A 22,736-nucleotide genomic window follows, 5' to 3' on the forward strand; every position below is an offset into this window, starting at 1 on the left:
ATCTAGAACGTTACATAGACTGTTCTGAATAAAAATAAACATTTATAATTTTACATAATTCTGGTTGTAATTTTATTTCTAATCACTCGCCCACAACATTTAAGTTCTGGCAATCCCGAATCAACTAAATTTGCGATATAACGGCGACGGGAAATTAATCTCGTAAATTTATCGTGCGGCCTTAGGGAATATTCTTTTAACAAAAGTTCGATAACTATCGTTTAATTAAAATCGGCCCGATTCCGTTAAAATTATAAACCAAAAAGTGAACGGTCGTTATAATACCCTCTAGCTGTAGCTATTTCTTTCATTAAAATTTGCTTTGTATTATATTCAACTGACAAACTTGTACTGTAAAAAGGGTGTAATTCAATTGTGCATTGTTATAGTACGTCTAACTCACTGTTGTAACTACTTAACTTATGATATTCTGAATAAATTAAAATTGGTCGTTTCGTCTCAATTATTCTAATTATAATAAAATTTTATACCGGGCGGGATAGAACTGGGATAACATTTTTAACAAATAATTCTAAATTGCGGAAATATATCTTTAAGGGTTATCTCGAGAAATTAATACCACTAGGGACAATTCTTCCGAGGAGAGGTATATTTTGGCTTGCCAACTTGTTTTCTTCTACAGTTAACAAAAATTATACGTAATAAATAATTTAAAATGTAGATTTTTTAATATTTCTGGATTTTATTTCAGGAAAACCATCAGTAATCAAAGAACTTTTTATTAATAAAGCAAAAGCCAACTCTCGAGGATCGGTCACAGTTCGTCTCCAAATGGCAGTTTCAGCAAGTATCCTGCGTCGACGGGCAGAGTCACTCCGGTTATAACAGACGCGTGATCGCTCAACAGGAAACATACTGCCTTCGCAATTTCTATGGGTTCTATATTATTGAACAGATTAGAGCTATAGAATGCTTCGACAGTGTAAGCCAGCACTTGAATACGTTAAGGTTGAGCTTGTACCTACTCGTACAAAAATACCCGAGACGTTTTGAAGCGCGGACTTAATTACCGTATTAAAGCAAGTAGGGAAAATGCCACATTTTATATACAGACCAATGAAGACGGGTATTGGTAGCTCGCTCAACATTCGATTCATGAGGTCTTTGTTTAAGCTTAATTCGTAAGCCATATCCGTATTGACGACTCCAGGAGCGACTGCATTCACTCGAATCTATCAATGAAATGCCAAGCCAATAAAGAGTTCATTATCAATACAATTTTTAACCAAATATTAGCTCAATTATTTATCCACTGAGCTATTATCCAAGCTAAATACTAACAATTTTTCGATAGATAATTTTATAAAACTAGTCCTTACCGAACTTTTGACTTTATTAAGTGCGTATGATAAACTAACCTCAGCTAGTTGTGTGTTTCGAGGCCCTCCACCTAAGTACGCCCCCCCCCAACCTCTTTTTCCCGTGGGATAATTTCCGTGGCACCCGTTACCCCATAGTCGAACCACCGCAGTAAGGCCCTTCCTCCCCTTTTCACCATGTGATAATTACCGGGGTAACCCCAGTAAGGCCCTTAATCCCCCTTTTCCCCATGTGATAATTACCCGGGTAGCCCCTCCCCATTTTTCCCGTGTGATAATTACCGTTCCTCCCCTTTTTTCCCATGTTATATTTACCGTGGTACCCACTTCCCCCTTTTCCCCATGGGATAATTACCGGAGTACCCCTCCCCATTTTTCCCATGTGATAATTACCGTAGTACCCCCTCTCCGCTTTTCTCATGTGATAATTACCGTGGTACCCTCTCCCCCTTTTCTGCATGCGAGAATTTCCGTAGTACTCCCCTCCCCCTTTCCAATGCGAGAATTCCCGTGGTGCCCTTTTCCCCGCAAAAATAACTGAAACTCGCAGTCGTAGCAAACCCCCCTGTACCCCTTTAAACTCCCTGTATTCAATGGCTGATGCATAAAGGCCACGGGACTAACGTACGCCGAGAGGAACTTTGAAATCGGAACGATCCCGAAACAACCCCCCACCTCCCCGTTTCCGAAACTCACAGGCCTTCTGTAACTACCCCATACGCCCCCCCCCCTCCGAAATTTGCGGTGGAAAGAAAGAAAATTTCGGGTGTATTGCGGGTTGGGACAAACACGGCGACAGATTTTGATAATTTTTGAAACTAACATTTGCGTCACTTTTGAAAATTTGTAATACAAAAACTAAAAACCAAATCGGAAATCGAAGCCAACTCGATGCGAAAACGCGAATCGTAGCGTACGTAAAAAAATGGCACGTGACGCTCGCGCCCGTAACGCGCGCGCGAAAAGCGTCAGAAAATCGAGAAAAATCGGTTGACGTACGAACCTACATACCACCCAACCAACAGCTTTTTATTATATAGACTAGCCGAGAAGCCCGCCTTACAGGCGGGCCCTCAGCTAGTTCTGTGTTTCGAGGCACTCCACCCCAGTACGCCCCCCAACCCCTTTTTCCCATGGGATTATTTCCGTAGCACCCTTTTCTTCATAGTCGAACCACCGCAGTAAGGCACCCGCCTCCTTTTACCCATGCGAGAATTTCCGTGGCACCCTTTACCCAAAGTCGACCTCACCCCGTAAGGCCCCCTCCCCTTACAGGAGGGCTTCTCAGCTAATTGTGTGTTTCGAGGCACTCCACCCCAGTACACCCCCCCCAACCCCTTTTACCAATGCGAGAATTTCCGTGGCACCCTTTTCCCCATAGTCAAACCACCGCAGTAAGGCACCACCCCCCTTTTACCCATGCAATAATTTCCGTGGCACCCTTTACCTCAAGTCTAACCACCGCAGTAAGGTAACCTCCTTTTATTCCCATGCGATAATTTCCATGGTACCCTTTTCCCCAAAGTAGAAACACCCCAGTAAGGCCCTTCCTCCTCTTTTTGCCAAGAGATAATTACCGGGATACCCCTAGTAAGGGCCTTCCTCCCCCTTTTCCCCATGTGACAATTACCGGGGTACCCCCTCCCCATTTTCCCATGTGATAATTACCGTTCCGCCCGTTTTTTCCCATGTGATAATTACCGTGGTACCCATCTCCCCCTTTTCCCCATGTGATAATTTCCATGGTACCCTTTTCCCCAAAGAAGAACCACCCAAGTAAGGCCCTTCCTCCCCTTTTTGCCCATGTGATAGTTACCGGGGTACCCCCTCCCCATTTTTCCCATGTTATAATAACCGTGGTAACCACCTCCCCCTTTTCCCATGTGATAATTACCGGGGTACCCCTCCCCCTTTTTCCCCATGTGATAATTACCATGGTACCCTCTCCTTCTTTTCTCCATGCGAGAATTTCCGTAGTACTCCCCTCCCCCTTACCAATGCGATAATTTCCGTTGTACCCTTTCCCCCGCAAAAATATCTCAAATTCGCTGTCGTACTAAACCCCCCTGTACCCCTTTAAACCCCCTGTATCCAATGGCTGATGCATAAAGGCCACGGGACTAACGTACGCCGAGAGAGCCACCTAACTGTTTCCGAAACTCACAGGCTTTCTGAAACTACCCCATACCCCCCTCCGAAATTCACGGTGGTAAGAGATAAAATTTCGGGTGTATTGCGTGTTGGGACAAACACTGCCCAACTCTCAGGGGCGAAAGATTTTGAGCATTTTTAGAAAATGGCATTTGCGTCACTTTTGAAAATTTATAATAAAGAATTTAAAACCAAATCGGAAATCAAAGCCGACTCGATGCGAAAACACAAATCGCGGCGTACGTAAAAAAATGCCACGCGACCCTCGCGCCCGGAACGCGCACGCGAAAAGCGTCAGAAAATCGAGAAAAAAATCTCCAAAATCGGTTGACGAATGAACCTACCTACCTACCTACCACCCAACCAACAGCTTTTAATAATATTGATACCATTAATTATAGCTTGTGACTAGAGAAAGCGTTGCCCCAATAGGCGAATTTTAGGAAATGTCATGTTGAAAGCGAAATATTTATTTAAAGAAATTCTTTACTAGTACAAAAATAACAAAGAAAATTGACCTTCTGTTTTATGTAGTAGGGAAATATACATGTATATCAAATTAGTACTTCAAAAGAAGAAGCACCTGGATTGTCAATACGCAATCAATGAAACTCGATTGTAAAATGACCCGTTTTTAAGTCCCGGTTTCTTAAATAACCATTTTAATTTGACAGTTCATGTGATTTTCTTAAACACATTTTTATCTTTGAACCCTGGACCTCAAAGATTGAAATAAATGTCCCTTACCTTATGCTTCGCCAGATCATGAGCCATGGATTTGGTTAAGTTAGAAGTGCCGGCTTTTAAGGCAGAGTACACCGAAGCGGTTTTCACTGGAGCCAACGCGCAGACGCTGGACACGTTGACAATAGCGCCACCTGTGCCATGATCAATCATTGATTGGGCAGCAACCTATAGAAAGAAACAAATGTACAGCATCAAACTTCAATAAGATACCTCTTGATAATATGCACGGAAGTTAATAGAAGATTTCAATTTATTATAGTGCCAAGTGTTAATATACACTAATACCCAATTTTAAAACTGACAGTGGCGGATTATGCTCGCTTGAGGGCCTTTATGTATTTTTTTTATTTTGGGTTCTTAAGCGCCCTATTAAGCCCCGGTCACTCTCGATGGTAAAATCGGGGTTAATCTCAGTACGAAGCGACACGAGCAGAATCACTTCATCCCGGTTCGGCTTTAACCAAGGCTTAACATTAATTCAAATTATAACCAGATTTTTTAGATAACGAAAATTTATTCTAATACGATTAGTTAATCTTGTTTTTTTTATAAACAGTAATAATATTTGACGTAAATTTGAATTTTAGTCGCGTTATTTTTAGCAAAATAAATGCAACTTTAGTTCCCAGCCTGGTTGTTTTGATAAAATTGATAGTTTATTCTAAGTGAACTGAATTGGCCAAGATGCTTCCCGAACTAACACGAAGCGATTTTAGGGGCTATTGTGAACGTGGCTTAAGATATTCCTCCACTGGAAGGGAAAGTATTAGGTCTGACAGTAATAGATGTAACTTGTTACTTACTTGCGAGACAAAAAATGTGGACTTTAGGTTTACTTCAGTGAGACTAAATATAAATAAAAAGTATTGAAAATTAATATTTTGAATGGAAAACTAAATAGTTTGAAAAATTCGGGCCAAATTTCAGCTAGCACCCCCCTTCCATCACGTGTCTCAGTTATTTATTCCCACTTTCAAAAGCTCATGACTTTGAAGGCCTTCCCTCCAAATTCAAATTATTCGGTGGCTCTTTAAATCCCAGTTTCACACCTGTTCCTCGACAAATGGTTGAAGCATTTAATATACTTCCAGGAAGTCTGATTAACGAGGTGCCCATCGGTAAAAATTGCGCAATAACGAAGTGGTAAGGCACCAACGTGGTTGAACCCATTTCCTTTAGAGGAGACTGGTTTTAGTGAAACAAGACTTTTCATTCTCATTATTTTTCCTACGTATGATAATGGAACTAAATGCTGATTCACATTCTCTTACATGTTAAAATTATTTTCGGTAACATCCAGTATAGATTCGGAAATGTTAATTCCGACATTATTGACTAATAGGTCAATAGGTCCGACGGTCTCCAGAGCAGTCTTGCCTAATTCCCAATTTCCCAAATCAACATGCAGCAGTTTAATACCTGGCATCTGCGGAAAGAAATATAAAATATTAGTACTTGAAGTTAGTATAGAAGTTTGGAGTGGAAGTGTAAATGGTGGCTTTGGTTATTTAAAAATTTACTTAGAGTTTAAAATGATTTTTGCACACGTTAGAAGAAGGTAAAATTTTTCCATATATCTAAATACTCAATCAAGCGTCGATCACGCTAGAGCTTGAAATCAAGTTCAAGTCTGTTTAAATACTAAATTTGATTAATGATTTTGATAGAAAATCACCAGGAAAACGGGTTTAAATCTTACTTACACCAAAAGGTATTTTATTAACCTGCTTTTATTCTACGCAAGAAAAAATCTTTTTTGTTCAATCAAAATCGATACCCCTATGGTTTACAGTTTAGAAACATTTATATTTCTATCTCTATGATATCAGTCACTCTAAGATTTTTTAATCATTCCTTTTGTAGATTATGATTGGTTTCGGTGGCTTATGATATTATTTTAATAGATGCATTTGTTATAATCAAATAGGTCTAAAATAATGTTTTCTGGGTTAGTCATTTGGTTGAAATAATATTGACAGCCACGTATTTAAATTATATGTGGCTCTAACGAGAAAAATAAAGTAACACCTGTGCCTGCAAGCGCTTACAATGGCGAATAGGTGATAAGGCCTAATAATTTAGCTATGCCCAAATGTATAAGCTTTATATTAAATATTAAACCTTATATGAACAAAATGATAATTATCTTGAACATTAACTTAATAAACTCAATAGAAATTTTACCAAAAATGAATTATTTGAGTTACCTGGTTTTGGAAATAAAGTAGTGAAACGCGAACGAGTTATATGGTGGCTTTATTAATTGGTACCAAATTCAAATGTTAAAAAGTAGTTCAGAAATGATCAGTACTAACCAAAGTTATAATTTTCAACCAAGTCGATCTTAGTTTAATAAAATTAATGCACATTTAAATTCGAAAATCAATCAAATTCCAAAAATTTCCAAAAAAATACTAAAATGGGCAATGCCCCACTTCCGGGGCCCTAATCTCACAATTTCCGACAAAGGGCATGATATTTTCAATCGATTAACGTATCATGTGTCCTTGTAACTTTAACGTAGTGAGAGAAATCGCGCGAACACCTGTGACGGTGGACACAGAACGCGGAACTAAAACACACAGATCCCAACGGATTATGTGTAAAACGGAGCCAAAAAGGTAAACCCTAGCAGAATTATAAGATATTGCAAACTACACGGGATTCTCGGAATAGCTCTCCGAGAATAAATAAAAGACGAGATCAATCAAATAAACCTTCGACTTAGAAAAAATTTAAAAATTATACAAATTAGCGAGAATTTAAAGCAGTAAACTGTAGGGTTTTGGTTTTTTCATAAAAGTTTTTCCTCCTTTTCCGATTTTTACACACAATCCTAAGGATTTGTGCGTATTAGTCTCACGTACAGTGTAGCCGATGCCGATGCCGATGTAGGTGCCGCCGTGTCGCGCATATCTCTTCAACGGTTAAGGCTAAAAGAGGCAATGATATATCTTTCGAATGTACATACATCGCCATTGATAGCCTTGCATAAAGTTTTCAAATTGGAGCCCTAGAAGTTGGTACATTTGCCTAATTTACCATTTTCGGTGGTTTCACTTTATGTGGTAGATATTTTCATTAAAATTAAGTCCGATAACGTTAAAAAAATATTATTGGATAGGTTAGGATTCAGCGGACCTACAACTTCGGTTATATCAGTAAATATTAAATTTAAGTATAGTTTTCAGGGTAATTTACGGGACCCCAATTTTCGTGGTTTTATATTTTCGCCTAAAAATCTACCTACAGTTCTTTAATTTAAGTCCGATTTTCATGAAAATTATATTTTTGAATAGCTGTGGTTTACATATAACCTAAAGTTACAAAAACGTTCCTTAATTTTAATTTTAAGTAAGGTTTTTTGGGCAGCGTATACGGACCCCCGCAATATCCAACATTGTAAATCCGCGTGTTTATAGAGGTCTACGCGCCCGTATCCCACTAGCGTTTTTCAAGGTCATTCAGAGTGCGCCGCGCTTTCAACGTATGACCAGAAGTAACAATTAAGTATGACACTGATCTACCTAGTCTTCGGCGTATGACCAGAAGTAATAAGTCTGACACTCAACGTAACAAATAAATGTGATCAGAAGTAACAAATAAGTATGAAACTGATCGAACTAGTCTTTGTCGTATAACCAGAAAAAATAAGTGTGACACTCAACGGCTGACTAGTAGTAAATAATTAGTGTGATCAGAAATAAAAAAATAAGAGTGAGACTGATCGTATTAATCTTCGATGCTTTCAAAGTATGACTAGACGTAACGAATAAGTGTAAATACTATTATGTGTGACCGTGAATATATATTGGTTATGATACCGGCGTTGCAGGTTGCTGTGAATAGCTCAAACAAACTTAACACATTAGAAGGATTGTGTGTATTCTGACCGTCGTACGTCTTGTTTATCATTCTAATGATTTAGTGTGTTATTCAATTAAAATCCAAAGATGAGGTAAAGCTAGAAATTACTCTCAATAATTATAATAGTTCTAAGAAAAGTAAGAATATATGGAATGCTCTTTATCCATCTTCATACCTCAGCAAGCAGTTCGTCCAAAAATTGCTGGTTGTTGCAAACTGCTATGACATGAGCTCCTAGCTTATGCAGTAGCCTCGCAGTTTCTCGTCCAATACCTGGCCAAATATAAACGCAGCTGATTCAGTTAATTTGAATGATAAAGATTTTTACTGCAGCTAAGATGAAGATGGTGTTTCGCAGCACTAGGGATCTTTCCCGCTTCTATTTTTTAAAGTCGCGCGTCGCACGCTCGGTGGGACGTGTTAATTAGTCATTAGGCAGAAGCGGGAAAGCCCACTAGTGTTGTGTAGCGCCATCTCCACAATATCATTGTAAAATTTTCCTCATTAAGAAAACTTAAAATTTTTATATAACACCAATGGAACCTTTATAAATGGAGATAACATTAAAATACATATTCACGTTACTTTAAAGCTAAAACCACGTAACGTTTGGAGAGGCATTTAGAACTATATGAATGTAAATCTCTGCATGAGTATACTCAATGCACGTGTTATTAAACAACTTGGTGTATTCAGAAATATTTCCGATCAAAGACTAAGGCTGTCAACACTTCTTTCAGAATTAATCCTAAAATTAAAGAACCAATTAAAAGCCAAAATAATTTAATTCATGTTACGTGGTGTTTGCTTTAAGTAAACGAAAAGTTAAGCATTCCGATGAAAAGTAGTGTAATATCGTCCTATTGTGGATTATTTTAGACATTGAGATAAGGTTTCCCACACCGTCGCGCTGTATTGCTTAGCAATGTTCAAAGAGTTGTTGGAAATATTAAAACACATTTAATATTCCTCTTATGAAGTTGGTTAAAGCGAATCAGTTTCATATATTTTACTTAAATTTATAAATCAACCAAGTGAAAAATTATCTTCTAAAATATTTTTAAGAAAATACATAAAACCCAACCTTCTTTCTTAGACTATTCTCACACCAAGTTTTTCTAAAATTAATTTCCAGTTTTTTGCCCTAATTTTGAATTTACAAAAAAAATCATTAAGATATTATCAAAATAAAAATTCCCTCTAAAACCTATAATTCATATTGTATTCCAAAAAACCAAACAATTATATCCTAATTTAAGCGCCTACTAAATCAATAACAAAAGGACGAGGTTCTTTATCAAAACAGTCATAAATAAAGAAAATAATAGACTCAAAGTAAAATAAGCGGCTGCATCACGTAGCAGACGATCTTTTCTTTAAGTAAGCGGAGACGAAAGACAAAGATTTTGTTAAATATTAATCTAACTGTTCCTTCTAATAAAATATGTTTGATTTGGTTCATTTATAAGTCTATTTGACTAAGTCGATGAACGTATGGAAAAATATCAAATAACGCCATTTACAAATAGTTTCACCTTTTCATCTGGTGCCAGATAAATTATGAATGATCTTTGCACCATTACTATCTAAATACGACCTTTGGCCAGCCAGATTTTTATAACGATTCACATCTACTTATACTCTAATAATCACATTTAATGTGAGCACGGTTTTACAAAACAAAATTATATTTTAAATTCGACATTAAAAATTAAAGTGTGAATTTTCAAAGAACGGCTTACCTCTAGTAGCACCAGTAACCACCACTCGTTTTCCAGTGAAATTAAACTCCATCTTTTTCACAATTCGAGAGAGTGTGTGCTTGTACCGGTTTTCGAATGATTTGTGCGTTTACAGCCGACAACAATCTGTATGTTGGTGTTGAATACCTTTACACTCCGACCTTGTTTTACAAACAATTGCGACTGATATAATTATACAGGGTGTCTTCATTTGATCGGCCCAGGCATTGTTCTCAAAAACTATCACTTCTAGAAATGTGAAATTTTCCGTATGTACTAAATCGGTGAAGATCGTTGTTATTTGTGAATTTCAGAAAAATGGTGAAATATTTAACGGTTTTAGAATTTGTAGTTTTTGATCGCTAGGTGGTAGACCAAATCACCACACTATTCTCCGAGCTGTAGCTGACTTCGAAGGAGACGGCAATGTGAATCCTTGATTCCGCGGACCTGGACGTCATAACACTAATATGGAAGATACAGTCATCGCCTACTTTGTTGCTTACCCTCGAGCAAGTATAAAAATGGCATGCTCCGATTTGGACTTCTCAAAATATTATGTCACCAAGCACTTCACGATGGTGATCAGCGCCTTAGGTTGGATTTCAGTAACTGGTTCAGTACCATGGCGGATGCCAATGAAGATTTCCTCCGTTTGATCCTGGCGTTCGACGAGTGTTCCTTTGGAAGGGACTGCCCATTTAACCGCCAGAATAGTGGGGCGATGTAAATCCGCACTGGGGATTTTCACATCACAAACAAGTACAATTCCGCTTGAACGTCTGGGCAGATTTACTAGGAGATCGCGTCATTGGGTAATTTTTTCTTCCGAATCGGCTTAATGGGGGAACTACTTGGCGTTTCTACGAAATGAAGTAGCAGAAGCATTAAAAGATGTCCCTTTAGTCAACCTGCCAAGCCTTTGGTTCTTGCATGACGATTCACATCCTCACAAGGAACGACATGTCGTGCAATACCTCAACACCGAGTTGCCTGAGCGTTGGATTGGGAAGAATGGTCCAGTGCGATGGCCTCCTAGTTCCCCAGATATCACATCGCTGGACTTTTACCTGTGGGGATTCGTCAAGGAGGAAGTATACAAGATGCCAGTCACTAGCGAAGACAACTTGCGCCAGAGAATCATTGCAGCGTTCCAACTCGTTACTCCAGATATGGTCCGTGGTTCGTTCCAGAATATGTTTCATCGCATACGGATTTGTATAGCAGCGGACGGTGGCATTACTGAACCGTATTTGAAACAAACTTTCTGTAATTCCTTATTATAATAATTGCACTTGTTCTAACACTTCATTTGTAAAAGTAAAACAATGATTTGGCTCAAAACATGTTCATTTTTCACAGACAATCATTACAATAACATGAGGCGTAAAAACATTTGGGTAGTACCAACTTGTTATTTTTCATGACCTATTATTTCAGTGACAAAATGTACGATTTTGACCATTCCCACTCCATTAATGGTTTTCGAGTATGCTCTACAACGACCTTTGGGTTACCGTCCCAACGCCACTACCATTGGACTACCGAAGTCTGATTATTCGTGGCCTCGGTAGTCCAATGGTAGTGGCGTTGGGACGGTAACCCAAAGGTCGTAGTTTCGATTCCTGCCCGAGGTGATATGATTTTTCTCAGTCACTCTGGTATGAAACAATACGCAGAGGTATTCCTTGTTTTAAAAGACACTTCTAATTGTATTAATTCCTGCATAATAATAAAAATAAATTATCATCGATTTACGAAAATATAATTTTATTTAACTTACATAAACTTACTCGACATTGATTTCAAAGCCTCCTGGAATATCCTTGAAAGCTCTCGTTCGGCTTTTATTACATTCCTGATTATTGTAATCGCTATCACAACGATAAAGTAGTGAAGTGGTCGTTGTTTTTCCCTTGATAACGTTACTGGAATACTGGTTGTAAATAACTTTATGGGTCGTATCAATTATTTTTGAAATTAGATTATTTGATCTTTTTGGTATGCGAAAGTCTGAAAGTTAAAATCGCCGTCCGCTTAGACGACCACTAGCTCAGTCACGACCCTAGCGGGGAAAGCCTTCATTTTCATCGCCATTACTTTCAGTTTAAAAATTATTTGATTGAATTAATTGAAAAATAATAATCAACTTGGCTTTTAACCTAAGCACCATCTAAAACCAAGTCATCGAGTGATTTTGGTTACAGTGCGGAGGACGTTGGTGGAAAGCCCATCATGCCACAGGAGCCAACAGCTCCCTCTACCTACTGTTAACTTTAGCCTCAACAAGTTTTTATAAAAAGGGGAAACCAAAGAAATTGGAGAAAATTCCTTGAACCAATGAGGAGGGCTCTAGGAAAATATAACACAGAAGCCCTAGGCAGCAAGATATGAGATAGAAGCCCAAAAACGTTTGACACTGAAAGCGGGGCCCCCGGTAAGCACTGTGATGCGCGGGCCCCAGGTGGTCGCCTCACTCGCTTTTCAATAAAGCGGGCCCTGCACAGGAGTTGTTTCTAGAATCAAACCCTGCTCCTCTTGCTGCCAGTCCAAAGTGCTAACCCCTCATCCACTCCCCCTGAACAGATTCAGAGAGATCTCAAACTTTAATTTTTTTATTGTATTTTAAGTACGGTTGATGTAGGCCTCAATAAAGAGATTTTTTCCATTTATTACGATAAATTAAGGGTGATGAAATCTCCAAATAATAAATGTAATTATTTTTATACTCTCACTTATTTTAGTACAATGGAAATCTTAACTTTAATGAACGAAATAAAATTTGGCTTTAAGCTAAACACGAAAAAGAGATTAATATAGTAATTTTAAAGCAATCCGTTTCAAAATCCCTTAGTTCGTCTAAAAATAAAGCTTGACACTTTTAATGTATTGTAAAGCAAATTCATACAGAAAAAAAGTAAGGTAAAGAACTAAAGATATGCTATAGTTAATTTATAGATTTTTGTCTTGAAATATTTTCAATTTAATTTTCTTATGATTGAAAAAATATTTTCTTCGGTAAGCTGCTGTTTGGTTGTTTTCGCACTGTCTTTCGCCAATTCCAAGATGTATTTAACAAGAGAACCTGGAAATAATTTAGTTTAAATGTCATAATCCAAATTTGTTTGAGGTTAGCTTAAGTACAGCTCGACAAATTCTGAAAATTTAGGCTATTTAAGCGTTTGACTAATAACATCTTCCTAAGTTACGAATCAACCTTTAATTTTCTTTCATAAAAGTGGTTCAGAAACAGTATTATTAAACGAACCGTCTCCCTGTTGTTGCACTTTCTTGGAGGCGTACTTGACGGTGAACCCTTTGCTGGCAGCTTGCACCATTTCGCTGTATTGCGCTTCTAGCCAATCCGGTACCGTCACACGAATTTTCTTAAAATTGGAAGTAAAAAATTACAGAATTTTATACCATTGCAAATCAATCCCTGTTCTTCATTTGATTTTAAAAGCAAAATAGCTCTTTATATGAAATACGAGAGGTCACGTGATTACGTTAGATTCATCGTGCAGTTAAAGTTAGAGAGCGCGCGCATATTTTTGTTTTTGTTGAGCTCGCGCGAAAACGCACGAGACCCTCTACACGGACATACGAGGAAGAGCACTCTCCAAAAAATAACCCTTTTTATGCATGTATGCGTATATATTATTTTATAGAAAGAGCTATTGCACTTTATTTATTTGAAAAAAAAAGACTTCTATTTTTAAAAAATTAGAGATTGCTTTGAATCCATGAACACTGTTGGAAAAATATTCTAAAAATCAACTTTATAAACATGAAAGTTAAATTCACGAAGGTTTAAGATCCAAAGGTTTATGAAATTATATTGAAGAAATCGAGAAATATAATTGAATAACGTATTGGTTTAATTTCCATTTTAATCCGGTTATTTGAATAGTTTGTTCTTGCTAAACGATAGGCTCAAGCACTTTCTACATCTTAAGTCGTTTGAAAGATAACTATTCCCAAAATAAAATCATTGTACCGCTGGTTCCAAAGCGCGCAGAAGAACACTCTTAAGCTATTTATGACCAATGAACCATTTTTAAAATAATTTATACATAGTATCGAGCCTGTATTATAAATTCATTATTGAAAGCACTGTATAAATCATTTAAATAAAAAGACAATACCTGTTCCTAAAGAATGTATTAGACAGGGAATAATTTCAATATGAAATTAAAAAACCGCTAATGATTACTTTTTCGCCGGTGAAGCACTCTTCCTTGATGTTGGTTGGAATGATGTTTTGAACTAGACTTTGGAGCTTCGTCAGAGGACAATCGAGATCGCAGTTGGGAATCTGCAAAGGGAACGGGTGATGTGCAGTGTTGTTGACGTAGAACAGTCTTACTGAAAAACCCTCGAATGTCCCTTCGGTTCCCGGAGCCTGATGAAGTTCCACAAGAACTGTGGCGCAATATGGAATGATACGACTGTTGAACACTCCCAATGCGTTCATGAAAGCAGCTATTATGGCGTCGTGCTAAACGTTTCGGAAAAATGCTATCTTTGTTGTTGGTTTTTTATTATGTACTATGCGTTAATTACATTAACTGCTAACTTAAAATGTGAAAAATGACCGTTTTGCTTCAGTTTTCCGATACCTGTAGGCTGTAACCTCAAATGCCTTAATTCAACTTCTGGGAATTAGTCACTTAAGCTTTGCCACGGCAGCTCATTGCAAATGCTTCGTTATCGCTCAAAATCGAAAACGATGTTGAATACCACGGTTGAAAACGTCCTCAGACGGGTACCGTTAAGTCATTGATGTTCCGCGAACGAACTTTGAAATTGAAGTACAACTAGTATTCTGCCTGAATTATGAAGTCTTTGTTTAACACCCTGTATAAACATATGAAATGCATTTTCTCAATAAAGCGCGAAACCTCTGTTCAAAGTATTTTATGGAATTTCTAGAGAATCTTACAGATAACTTTTGACTTTATTGGGTTCTATATTTCTAAAGAAAACCTTTAGAGAAAGTTGTTCAAAAATGTGTTGGCATATAATATCATAATTAACCTATTAACAAAAGTTAGGCACATGCTAAACTACTAAAGAGTGCCTGTTTCGCCAATGACCCCCTACATCATAACGTGGCTTAAGAATTAAAACACTTCGCTTTGTTATTAGCCTTTGTAATTATCAGGTAGGCCTAACGATGAACCAGAATTCGCTGCTGCCAGCCTTTTTTAATAAGGCCCATCGAAATTTCAAATGTTTTTCAAACTAAAAATAAAACTTTCTTTGGAAAAATAATTATGAATTGTTGAATAGGAAAAAAATGCTATTACAAACACTGAATTCGTGATAATAGGTAGTACGTGGTCAGTCGTTTATATCACTATCAAAGAAATTACACAGTAATAACGCCTTTAAAGTCTAGGAAGAGACGAATTTCCTGTATTAAATCTTTAGAATACGCAATAGCTCTGCGACTGACTATCTTTAACATAAATCGTATGGTGTTATGTTTCTCAAGATACTATTAAAGTTAGTAAAATATTATTGTGCTAAACGTATTCTTTAACTAGTTAATTAGTGATGGAGAATGCTTTCTACAGTTATTTTATAATGTATCTATAGAAACTTAACAACCCTTTTTAGACATTTCTGCTAATTATTTTCAAAGATATTTCAAATTTAGTCTACTTACGGTGGAGTAAATATATCCTTTGGTAATTGGCACTTCTTTTGTGTTTGTTCTATCTCTCATCAGTTCCAAGATGTGTTTCACAAGAGGACCTGTAAAAAGTCCATTGAAAATACCATTTGAGATAAATATTTGATAGCTTAAACACCACTAGACAGAACAGGAAAGTGTAGACTTCTTAGGCGGTTGTCCAACAACACATAAGTTCCCTGCAAGTGTACAACTTCCCGTTCATTAAATGGTTCTTAAATCTGTGTCTAATCTGCGTGCCTCCTCGCAGTCGCTGCATTTTCTTTGATGCGAACTTGAACGTGAATCCTTCGCCGGCAGCTTCAACCATTTCCCTGTAGCGCACTTCGGCCCAACGAGGCACCACCAAATTGTGAATTTTCTTTGTATTAAAAGTTTGAAATATATATCACTTATAGGATAATGCAACAAAAAAACGTTTTTTTATACGATATTCACATTACTAAGTAAATTTTCAATGTCGAGAGCAGAAATTATAGCGTAAACTTAACCATTTCTGTCCCATTTTCTTTCAAATATTTTCCGTTTTTACCATTTCAAAATTTTTGAATACCAACCATATCCGCATCCATTAGGCAAAAGACTTCCCTCTTATAATCATTACCACATCAATTGTTTGTGAGCGAAAAAATTCTAAAATTACCACAACTTCTGTTGCACGTAATAATATAAAAATAAACTTATTATTATGGATTTTGTATATAAACCTGATAAAATTATCGTTTTCTAGTTTTCCAAAATAAGATTAATAACAATCAGATAGACTAGTACCCAAGGCACCAACTTTACATCTAGTGATTTTTACTGACAATAATTGAAGGTGGCTGGGTTACAAAAAATAGGAAGGTGGTGGCAAACTTTCACGCGAGCAAACAGCTGCAACTTTCTATCGCCAGGAACCTCGAAATGATTTATACGCACTTCAATATCTTAAGCGGGATGCATTGTCACGATCCCATAATAAAAAGCAAACCTGGAAATCAACTTTGCTAAATTGTATGGTAAAATTTCTGTTTTCATGCAGCTCTCAACATCAAAGACGGTAATTGAACATTGATTTCTTACTTCAATGCCAATAACTCCTTGCACACTTTGTACTGACGATGGGTCATAAACCTGTTCTCCACTGTGTTCTGTCATAAATCGCATTAAATCCTAAAATCATGAAAACAGAGGATATAATTTTAGCGTCATATTCACTGTTAATCTTAATATATTATCTCTGGACTCTGGTACGTAGGGAAGATTTCACCGAGCAATTTATTATCTAATTCTGTTGAATATTTTTCTTTAATGGATGTTTCAAATTTACTATCACTCATTAAACACGATTGATTCATTTAAAAGGAATAAATTTAGCGTTGACATGTTTTCTTGACCAAGGATGCAAAATGCTTAATTGAACTATTCTTGTATGGCGTGTGTCTGTTCCTTCTATTATTTTTATTCACCTGTATAGCTCCGACGGGTAAAGGGGGAAATTATATTTGATGGGCTGTTAATAAATCTGTTCAGAGTAATGTGGAGCATAGAAAATTCGGCTAAAACTACATTCATGAATGGAAAGTAAGCGTTATTAATAAATATTAAAATATTTTTCAATGTTTTGCAATTCTGAAACTATGTATCATAAAGTAAGTCTATTCCTAATACCTACGCCATATTTCCGACTGTATGCTTGTCCAAGTGGAGTGCTTGGAAACCTCTTCACCTCTTCTTCCGCGGCTGGACAAATTGCATCTTCGTTAATTAACTGTTGGACGGAAGTCTCATTAAAAGGGGTTAATTGAATTGTGCGGTAAATTAAAAAGGAAAGCTTATAATTATGTTTATGCCTAATCAGCAGTTTCCGTTTTTTTTGGTTTAATTTTTTTAATCATTTCGTATAGCGATTCCATCAAACGGAAATAAAGGTCTACTTACGAAATCTTCGGCTTTCGGTTTGACGTGTATAGGCACTGGTTGCCAGATAAGGTCAGGGTTCCAAATGAATTTACCCTCTGGTTTGAAGAAAGATGCCAAATTAACTTCGGCGCTGGCAATGCAACGATCTTTGTCCGAACTCTTCACTTCCACCTGTGGAGATTTGAGCAAAATTGCCTTTTATTGCACCAAGGGACTGAATTCGGAAAGGTTGACTTAAAATACAAACTCCTTTAAAACTGCCAAGAAATATGACCGAATGTTTTAATTCAGCTCTAGTGTTACCACTAGATATTGATGGGATGAACACTTTTGTAGAATTAGAAATTATACTTTGTGTACTTAAGCTGTAAGAAAATATCGCACCACCTCTTTTCACAGAACTGCTTTACTTATAAAGGAAATAGGGATTTTTGGGATATAATTTGAAACCAGGGCCCCAGTAAAATATAAAGAGAGCCGTTACTACTGAAGAAATCTATTCGTTTTCGAAGATAAACCCCGGAGAAGTTTCCTATGTTTGTTTGGCTGCACGGGCCTGGTAATTTGTACCGGCTTCCCCCTTTCTGGTCGGGCCTGTTGGAAACTTATACATGTGAAGAGGTTCGCTCAAAATTGTGTGTACGATTTGGTTAGAACCACCTTTAGGAGAATGTACCGATATATACTTTTATAATTAAAATTTGAAATTACACCGAAAAAAGTGAGATTTTACCAGTTATGGAAACGCTGCATAACAGCATGACAATTTTAATATGATTTTACACACTAGGGCAGACCTTGCCAAAGGTGTGACCAAGATATCTCATATTTTCAAACCTTTTGCGAATCTAAACGTTTTTCCCCATAAGCCCAATGGTAAATGGAAATTGTGTGCCAAGCTTTAAACTTAAATATATTGTTCCTATTAAGAGCCAGAAAAGTCGATCAATCTGATAATCAGTTCTCATTAAAACCAAATGTTACAAAATATTTGGAAAACAATAAACCCAAAAACAGCTATTAGCGTTACACAGGGTGTTTCAAAAGGTTATGCTAAAATTATAAGGAGTTGTAGGGGGTGAGTTGAGAAGTTTGCCTGTTTTTTCCCGAGGGGTAAGATAGTCTCAGATAATCTGTACATCGAGTTCGTGCATTTAGCACTGTTAAAGGTACATATTTTCAAGAGTTCGCGAGTTCCATTTAGCACTGCCAAAGGTACGGCAGTGTACACCGAGTCCGCAGAGTGTCTTACCCATCGTTTTTTCCTGCATTTTCCTATGATAATTTAAAAGCGGTCTCTGAAGAATTGTCCGAGAGCGTACTGTTGCTGCTTCCCCAACTAAAACATTTAAATTTAATTAATTTTTACTTCATTTTAGCTTTGGAAGTATTTGAAATTGGTTTACGTTGGTGAGTTGAGACAGTCCATTGGGCCATTGGTGATTGAGATTGGGACTCGTTGGGTATGGATCGACTGGGGCTCTATCGCCGTGACGATAGATCTAGAATCAGATATTTAGACATCTTTCAACTTACTAGTTGGTATTGGTTTTTTTTGCCGACAAAATTTACAAAGTTGGGGCTTTAGCAGATTAGGGCTTACGCTAAGGAGTGCTTTTATAATTAGGGCGCAATCACATTTCCTTGTGGCTAGGGCTCAAATGGCGATTATAATGTCAATCACTTGGGGAGGGTGCCAAGAGCCCAGCTACGAATTTCAGAAAGCCACATGAAGGAGGGGAACACGGTATTTATCATATCACTTTCCCGACTTCTACCGCTTTCAGCGTTTACCAGAACGTGAAAATAAAATTATTGTACCAGGCTTAAAAATGATCGATTTTAGGAAACAAAACCAAACCAGAAAAATTAATAACGCAAAATAATTCGACTACATTATTTATTCTGCCTTTGGTTTGTTGGAAGATTATAAGTTGGCAGTCTGCGTGATAAACTGAAAACATATGTAGTTAACCTTTCAAAAGAAATCTAGCTGTTCCTAATTTAAAATTTTGACAGGTTTAAAACAGAAATTAAATATTAAAAATGTCATTTTTAACCATTTTCTGTTAAAGTAAAAAAAATGCTTACATTATCGTACGCCTCGGCAGAATTATTCAAAATGACGGGTTTAAAACAGAAATGAAATATTAAAAATGTAGTTTTCAACCATTTTCTTACATTATCGACATGTACCAATAATTATCGTACGGCTGGCAACAATGCTCCAACTTTTTTATGCGGCCTGAAATACATTACGGATACTCATGCGCTACGGATAATAAAATAGAAGTTTATAATATAACGATAGGTCAGGTTTTCCAAAAAGGCTGTGTTACTTTAGTTTGTCAATAAATCGTACATTTTGCTATGGAAAATGCGTGGCAAGATATAGTTACGTTGGTGGGTCCCATAGAACAATGGCCAGGACTTGGTGTACTTTGCACTTCAAGGTCAAACGGTTCTGCACCTAGTGGTTTTGCACCGACTTCGCCGTCTGGCATTGGTCTATCTTCCACTGCAAGGTTAGATGGTTCTGCAATTTGTGAACAACTCGAAGACACTGGTGGACTTGTTCCTATTGACTCTGTATTTATCTCCCCAGTTGGCAAATCTGCAAAAGAAGTTGATAAATCTATTTCCCCATTTTGCAACTCTGCAACAGAAGTTGATGAAGCAACGGTAATTTGTTTTTTTGGCAGCATAAGCAATCCGCCTTTTGAGATTTTGTCGGTCCCGGAAAGCAGGGTCTTGGTCTTGGCTTTTGGCAGCGTACCTTTCCCTATCTGTAGCCCTCTTTCTTTGCCTATGGTCAATTTCTGAACCAGTTGGTGATGCACCTATCGGCAAAGAGGTTGACCGAGTGTGTTTATTTGGCGGTTCAGCTAAGATTATTGAAGTTTTTGGTTTCATGGCCGATTTTGCAATTACAGAAATTGAAACGAATCGCAAAAAAGATGAAAATTCAAAATTATTTCCTAGCAGAAATATAAATTGAATTCCATAAAAATACAAATTCAAAATCAGAATGCTATACAAATACGAATAAAAAATTAAGACAAATCCAAAAAAAACAAGAATCCAAAAACAACGAAAAACAAATTAAGAAAAATAGAAATACGAATAAAAAATTAAAATATAAAAACAAAACTACCTGAAAATATAAAAACCAAACTGTTTCATATGAAGTATAAGAAATACAGCCTGAATGTATAAAAACCAAACTACCTGTTTCAAATGAAGTATAAGAAATACAGCCTGAATGACGGGCTTAAACCATCAAAATTCCAGCTTGTCCTCGTGAGAAGAAAACGCACATTGGCCAAATATTGACTTCACAACGCACTACTCACTTCACTCAACACAGGCCGCGCAAACGTTTTATAAATCCGTGATATGCTACCAGGCACTAATGTTTACAACGTAAGAAAATCACTGAACACAGGCCGCACAAGTGGTTCTCGCTCCTTTCCTCTCGGCGTCGGAAAGGGGGAATCACCCCTTGACCAGGAAACGCGTTCGAGAGATAAAGTTTGAAAAGAAAAAGTTAGTGACGCTATCGCCATCTATGTTTAATGATATTACGTTATTTTAAAAAATATTCTAATAACTTAAAAAATATTCAAATAACTTTTAAACCAAGAGCTTTTATATTTAAGTAATATTTAAGTTAAGTAATAAACATGACAGCGATTTCACAACCGCAGCGCAGCTTCGGCGGTGTTAGCGGAGAATTTTTGAAACTTTCGTAACATAGTCAAGGTCAACCCGCCGCGACGGTGCCAAGTGGAACGATGGCGCCAAGCGGAACGATGGCGCCAAGTGGAACGAAAAGCGGAGGGGGCAGGCTTACCTCGAAGTTGTTGCGTTAAACTCCTACCCTCGAAAAATGCCTTTGCGGCTAGTACGAGGTGACCTGTTCCCTCCCATCACCACCCCTTGATCGGTCGGCCAAGACTCTGACGTTACCCCCGGAGCGCTCTTCACAGCCTCAACCGCAAACTCCACTGAACTCGTGCCTTTACGAACACGGCGAGGTAATCCTCTCCAACACCCCTATCCAAGTCGACCCGATTCAGAGGGAAACTACAATTTCGTTTCCCCCCCCTTGGGGCAACGAAATAAAAAGGATAAAATAAAAGGTTTGACGGATTTTTTTAATATGGTAAAAATGTGATATTATGGGATTACGAAAATCAAATTTTAAAAATTAGAACACGTAATGTAATTTTGTGAACTATATTGGTTTTTAGTCTAGTTTAAAATAAAAAGTACTATTTCTTCGTCACATACTCTACTATACTCTAAAGAATACCAATTTCTAGCTACATCTATTGAGAAAGAAAGGAACTACACGGGAGCACCATGGTATTAAATAAGTTTCACAAAAAAGGATAGAGGGCGCATGGATTAAACACTAAAGGATGTTCCACGAGCGAAAAAACGCAAAAATACTCTGTTACCTTGCCACCTAGCGGAGCGAGCTCGCAAACCGGAAATTGTTTTCTATCCAGGGGCAAACAAACGGGAGTGCAATGATACTTCGTTTATATACTTACCGAAGGTCTTTATTTTAGGATTTGAAGCATTGCAGATTCAACCTTTTCACTATTTACTATTTGCAATTTTAAACGAAATTGAAGATTGATAAAAGAAGCGTGTTTTGATCCATGTGGTTATAATTTTGAAATAAAAGAGCAGACGAAAATCCCGAAGTTCCAAAAACCCGCGAAATTATTTAAAAAAATACGAGATGGCGCTACAAAATCATATCCGGTGCCCCTAGGGGATTTAAGCGCGGGGGGAGGAAACACGTTACGACCAAGCCAACGTGAACTCGGCATTGAAATCTTAGCTCGTGGAACATCCTTTAGTGTTTAATCCATGGAGGGCGCAAGAGCTTAAAAGGGCGTAAAAATAAGCCGGCCCGACCTGCTTTAAATAATAAACATAATTATCATTTATACAGGTATAACAATGCGAGATACAGGTTGATGTGAACGTCTCTGAACTGACATTGTCTGAAATGCGAAAAATCTTGCAAACAATTCAAGAGGAAAATCCCCACATTTTACTTCTAAGCTATTTAGAAGAACAAAACGACCCTGTAGTCAAGTCCACCAAACCAACTGCTAGCAACGATGAACCATGGCAGAAAGAAATGGATGAGTTCTTTGAGATGTGTAAACCACCTAGTCCAGAACATTAACCAAATCCATCTGGTGATACACTAGAGTGGTGCAAATGTGAAAAATGCGTGGCTATGAACACTCCGATTGAACGGAA

The 22,736-nt window shown here is 37.4% G+C and overlaps 2 protein-coding genes and 1 long non-coding RNA gene across 3 annotated transcripts in view; all 3 read right to left on the minus strand.

Annotated features, from left to right (window-relative positions):
- Nucleotides 1–22,736, minus strand: part of LOC149950979 (uncharacterized) — a 277,136-nt gene that overhangs the window by 70,083 nt on the left and 184,317 nt on the right. The gene's annotated exons all lie outside the window — the stretch shown is intronic.
- LOC149950982 (L-xylulose reductase-like) lies at nucleotides 680–11,330 on the minus strand. The gene is made up of 8 exons (XM_090167976.1): nucleotides 11,259–11,330; nucleotides 9,848–11,089; nucleotides 8,281–8,378; nucleotides 5,510–5,664; nucleotides 5,042–5,084; nucleotides 4,239–4,403; nucleotides 1,076–1,193; nucleotides 680–900 (listed from the first exon to the last, which is right to left on the minus strand). Exons 2-8 carry the CDS (start codon nucleotides 9,897–9,899, stop codon nucleotides 776–778), a joined length of 756 nt encoding a protein of 251 aa, XP_090024102.1. The 5' UTR covers nucleotides 9,900–11,089; nucleotides 11,259–11,330; the 3' UTR covers nucleotides 680–775.
- Nucleotides 12,820–19,706, minus strand: LOC149950983 (prostatic acid phosphatase-like). Its single transcript, XM_090169070.1, has 9 exons — nucleotides 19,662–19,706; nucleotides 17,469–17,621; nucleotides 17,203–17,298; nucleotides 16,611–16,700; nucleotides 15,711–15,906; nucleotides 15,519–15,607; nucleotides 14,061–14,345; nucleotides 13,116–13,233; nucleotides 12,820–12,932 (listed from the first exon to the last, which is right to left on the minus strand). Exons 1-9 carry the CDS (start codon nucleotides 19,704–19,706, stop codon nucleotides 12,826–12,828), a joined length of 1,179 nt encoding a protein of 392 aa, XP_090025196.1. The 3' UTR covers nucleotides 12,820–12,825.

This window comes from Leiobunum rupestre, chromosome 3, assembly GCF_980474605.1.
Source record: "Leiobunum rupestre chromosome 3, qqLeiRupe1.1.hap1, whole genome shotgun sequence".
Classification (NCBI taxonomy): Eukaryota; Metazoa; Arthropoda; class Arachnida; order Opiliones; family Sclerosomatidae; genus Leiobunum; species Leiobunum rupestre.

Bases quoted from the DNA above. Each gene is read 5' to 3' on its own strand.
- LOC149950982 (XM_090167976.1), bottom strand. From the start codon at position 9,899: ATGGAGTTTAATTTCACTGGAAAACGAGTGGTGGTTACTGGTGCTACT. The intron at 5,085-5,509 runs GTAAGAGAATGT...ATTTATATTTAG, and splicing joins ACCGAAAATAATTTTAACAT to TCTCACTGAAGTAAACCTAA. The intron at 4,404-5,041 runs GTAAGTAACAAG...TTCTTTCTATAG, and splicing joins CCACATTTTTTGTCTCGCAA to GTTGCTGCCCAATCAATGAT.
- LOC149950983 (XM_090169070.1), bottom strand. From the start codon at position 19,706: ATGTATTTCAGGCCGCATAAAAAAGTTGGAGCATTGTTGCCAGCC. The intron at 15,907-16,610 runs GTAAGAAATCAA...TTTAATACAAAG, and splicing joins AAGGAGTTATTGGCATTGAA to AAAATTCACAATTTGGTGGT. The intron at 14,346-15,518 runs GTAAGTAGACTA...CGAAACGTTTAG, and splicing joins AAGGATATATTTACTCCACC to CACGACGCCATAATAGCTGC.